Raw genomic sequence first — 4,341 nt, 5'->3', positions numbered from 1 at the left:
CCCCACCCCCCTCCCATTTATCTCTCCACCCCTGAGACTCCCAGCCTCATTCCTGATAAAGGCCTGTGGCCTGAAACATCGATTCTCCTGCTCCTTGGATGCTGCCTGACCTGCTGTGCTTTTCCAGCAACACACTCTCGACTTAGTGGCTTTTGTAGCCAATCCAAAGCAGTTGGTGATGGAGCATTGAGTAACCCACAATCATGAAAAGCTTTCATGCAGTTAAAAGCTGCAACACAGTTGATGACTTTCGTTTTATAGAGCAATTTATACCACAGTCCCCAGTCAGTCCCATTCCTTTGCAAATTCATTTCCTTTCAGTGCTCACACAATTTCTTTTTGAAATTATTTGGTTCTTTTTCTGCTTGCTGTTGGGTGCATTTATCAGGAAGCTAAAGGCCTGGAGGCAGAAACGAAAACTGGCCATTGTCAGGGGCTCTCAGATCTGTCAAGAGCCCAAGCGATGGGAGGATGACAATGAACTCATTCCATCTGAAGGCCTCTTTGATGAGTATCTAGAAATGGGTGAGTGAATGGAGCATTTTTAACCTCTGAGCATGTGTATCGTAATGAAATTCATAAATCCAGCAATAAATAGAAATAGAATTGCACAGGTTCATTCACCTTGTGTATTACAACCATGATTTTAATTTAGTGAGGAGTACCTTTAGAACAACATGGGATTGATAGCCAGAGGTGGGGGTGATAAATTGTGAAAGCTACAGCAATCTCTAACAGTAGTGATATTCAGTTCCTCTTAGTATTAAAGATATTCAGTAATTAACAGTCACAATGATAACCAACAATAGTTAGTGGTTTCCAGTCATATCTGATGGTCGCTAGTTCAGCTCAGTAATACCAAACGCATTCAATGACAGACTAATAATGATAATCATTAAAGCAAATGATATCCAATAATAGGGCTAATAAAATATTCTGTGTTAATTCATACAATAAACAATTTGCCAGAATCACATTCTGTATCATTAACACAATGTGTTGCAATTTGCTGCCTGTATATTCCAACAACCCATGAAAAGATTCCGAGAGAATGAATATGTCCCTTTCAGAATGAATCTGAATGCTAGCAAATCAATTGATATCATAACCAGTGACAATACATGATGTTAAGCAGGATTTTCCTGGTATTAGGTGGTATATAGTAATGCACAGGGCAGAGATGACATTATCATGTGTGAGAATGATCATATTGATCTGAAGTATATTATGTCACTGTTTATGATACACTGTAAACAGGCAATATCTTTGTCATAATGATAATAACAGATTGGCTGTATAAATGACATATAATTAAATAAAAAGGTGGTGTTAAAATTTGTATTCACAACAGCATAGTGCACCATCTCAGTGATATGCACAGTACGTCAGGGAGGTATAGCGGAGATTGCATTAACAAATAGGATTCTGAGGTTCCTGATACTATCCCTTCTCTCTTGCCAGTCCTACAGTTTGGTTTCATCACCATCTTTGTGGCTGCCTTCCCACTGGCTCCTCTTTTTGCTTTACTTAACAACTGGGTAGAGATTCGTCTAGATGCTCAGAAGTTTGTGTGTGAATACCGGAGGCCAGTGGCTGAGCGTGCTCAGGACATCGGAGTCTGGTTCAATATTCTTGAAGCACTGGCTCAGCTCTCGGTCATTATTAATGTGAGTATCAAAGAACTATATCAGTTAATATCAATATAGGGAATCCAGTGTATATCATTGATTCCCTATCTGCATCCTTTCTCTGTCAATTTTCTTCTGTTCTCTTCTGAAGGAAGGATTGTTGCTGGCGTGCAGTTTACTGACCCCAATACCTCCAGCTGTTGGACATTTTTAAAATGAATTTGGAGTGTCTTAGCAAGGGTTTCACTAATCCTGTCCACCCACAGTGTACCCACATAAGATTACATTGTTACAGTGCATTTCATGATTTCCAGGCATCCCATAGGATTTTACAGCAACTAAATGTTTTTGCAATGTAGTTAATATTGTAAGATAAGGAGAGCAGTAGCCATTTTGCAAATAGCAAGCTCCCACAAATATTAATCAGACACTCAGTTTCAGTAATGTTGGTTATGGACTAAATATTGGCCAGGATGCAACAGTGCTGTGGAATCTTTCTCCGTCTATCAGACAGACCAGGCAGGATCTTAGTTTAACATCCAAAGGATTACAATTCTGCCAGTTCAGCACTCTCTCAGTACTGCAGTGGAATGTCAGCCTAGACTTTATACTCCAGTTTCTGAAGGGGAACTTGAAATACAATCATCTGACTTGGATGGGAGTGCCACCAATGCATTGTAATCAGAAACAGGGACCAGAGTTAGTTTCTGCCTCCTTCATGACCTTGGATCATTCAGAACAATTGTAACAATTTTTCCATTGCCCTGGATGAGATCAGTTAATTCAGCACAGATCAAGGATCACTGCCAAAACAAGTAAGCTGTGAGGAGCATGATGAGTGAAACTGTAGACATTGTTGGTACTTGGCAATCTTAACACAAGTTTGTAGCGTGATCTTAAGTTTATTTATAACAAATATATTTTACATTTTTCCTAATCTTGTTAGTATACTTCTTAGCACAATTGAGTTTGTTTAGTAAGTGTTATCCAACAACAGCATCATGGGTAATGTTGGGCACAGTGTTGTGAGATTTGCATTTAGGAATATAGTGATTGTAACAAGGCCAGCCAGGTGGACAGCATAGAATATGAGTTCCCTGAGTGGGGCTGTTAACCTGGTTGGATAGGAGTATCAGACATCCTGTTCACTCTGAGAGCTGCCTCTGAGGGAATTCGATCAGTGCAAGTAAAGAATGACTTGGTGATAGGATACCAGCCTCTCTGGAGTAATATAAATTGTATTTTGTTTTGAAATTAGATATTGTTGCAATATTGTCCAGATGAGTACAAGACCAGTTTCAATAGCATGCCTTTTTTTCAGTAATTTTAGTAATGTAGGAAATTGTTTAGTGGAATTAGTCAGTCTTGAGCTGTAATATTCACACTCTCTTGTTTATAAAAATATCTCTACGATTGCCAACTTAAGAAGGAACAATTCAGGTACTTTGAAAAAAATCTATCTTTTACTGTTTCTGTACTCTGCATACCCAGCTTATGTTTGTAGTTGTATTTGAACCTGTCTTGTGTATGTGACATAATCCTCCTCTTCCATTGATTCCTGTCTAAGTTCCATTCTGCTTTCCTCTCCAGGCCTTCCTGATTGCATTTACATCTGAATTCTTGCCCCGCCTGCTCTATCAGTATGAATACAATGTTCACTTGGATGGATACATAAACTTTACATTAGCATATGCTCCCAATAGCTATGTGCAAAGTAATCATACCACATGCAGGTAAGACTAACGTAGGGTACCTAAGTGTTCCCCATCAGACCGATGGTGGGCTTCTTTCAAACTCCAATAATATATGAGCTTTGACAGTTTTAAATGACCTATGTCTTTGGGACTAGGGATTGAATTACACTGAAGCCACACCAAGAGGGTCAGAGTGAGACCTCTGCCCAATGCCCCAATCCTGCCAAGACACCAGACTATTTTCCTGGATTAGAGGTAAATCCTGTATTTCGTGGTACTGGGAGGAATAGGAGTGCTCAGAGGATGGAATCTGGGGACAGGAAGTGACATGTTGGGGGATGTCATGGCTTGAGTGATGCAATCTGCACTTTGGAATCAAGCCAGGGAAGAGGGTGGCAAGTGGACACAGTTTCAGTAGTTTTGTGATACCAGATTTTTACGGCATACATCATAGACTTTGGTGGATCATATCAAACAGCATATCCCTTTGGTTGTCTGTAAAAGACAGGGTACTGGCTGAACTCAACCAGCCCTTACATCCAAATCTGCCATGGAGGCAGTTCTCAGGGGAAAGAGTACAGAAAGTAACTGGTTTAATTGACTTTTGTCATTTGATTGGTCAATGGAATTCTGGTTTACTAAAGCAAAAACTCAAGTTGAAAAGAACATTAAAGGAGAATATTGAATATTGAGATTACAAGTCAAATGTGATGATGATTCTTGGTAAGCCTGTATTGGAGTACACTACTATATGCAGTTACAGACTGCATAAAGAGGAAGGAAATTGAAGGCACTAGAGCAAAGTTTCATTCGGATGTTGCCCAGAATGAAGTAATACAAATATAAAAGGATTAGAGTCAAAGAGATATACAGCACGGAAACAGACCCTTTGGTCCAACCCGTCCACGCCGACCAGATATCCCAACCCAATTTAGTCCCACCTGCCAGCACCCGGCCCATATCCCTCCAAACCCTTCCTATTCATATACCCATCCAAATGCCTCTTAAATGTTGCAACT

At 39.9% G+C, this 4,341-nt stretch overlaps 1 protein-coding gene across 3 annotated transcripts in view; it reads left to right on the top strand.

Moving 5' to 3' along the window:
• ano11 (anoctamin 11) overlaps positions 1–4,341 on the top strand; it is a 47,601-nt gene that overhangs the window by 37,912 nt on the left and 5,348 nt on the right. For all 3 annotated transcript variants that reach the window (XM_043675748.1, XM_043675747.1, XM_043675749.1), the window contains exons 18-20: positions 389–525; positions 1,462–1,667; positions 3,219–3,361. In XM_043675748.1, the coding sequence (XP_043531683.1) occupies positions 389–525; positions 1,462–1,667; positions 3,219–3,361 (486 nt within the window). The remainder of the gene's footprint in view (positions 1–388; positions 526–1,461; positions 1,668–3,218; positions 3,362–4,341) is intronic.

The sequence above is a fragment of the Chiloscyllium plagiosum genome, chromosome 34 (assembly GCF_004010195.1).
Source record: "Chiloscyllium plagiosum isolate BGI_BamShark_2017 chromosome 34, ASM401019v2, whole genome shotgun sequence".
Lineage (NCBI taxonomy): Eukaryota > Metazoa > Chordata > Chondrichthyes > Orectolobiformes > Hemiscylliidae > Chiloscyllium > Chiloscyllium plagiosum.
Note: the sequence above shows the minus strand (reverse complement) of the source record. Positions and strands in the feature narration are given on the sequence as shown.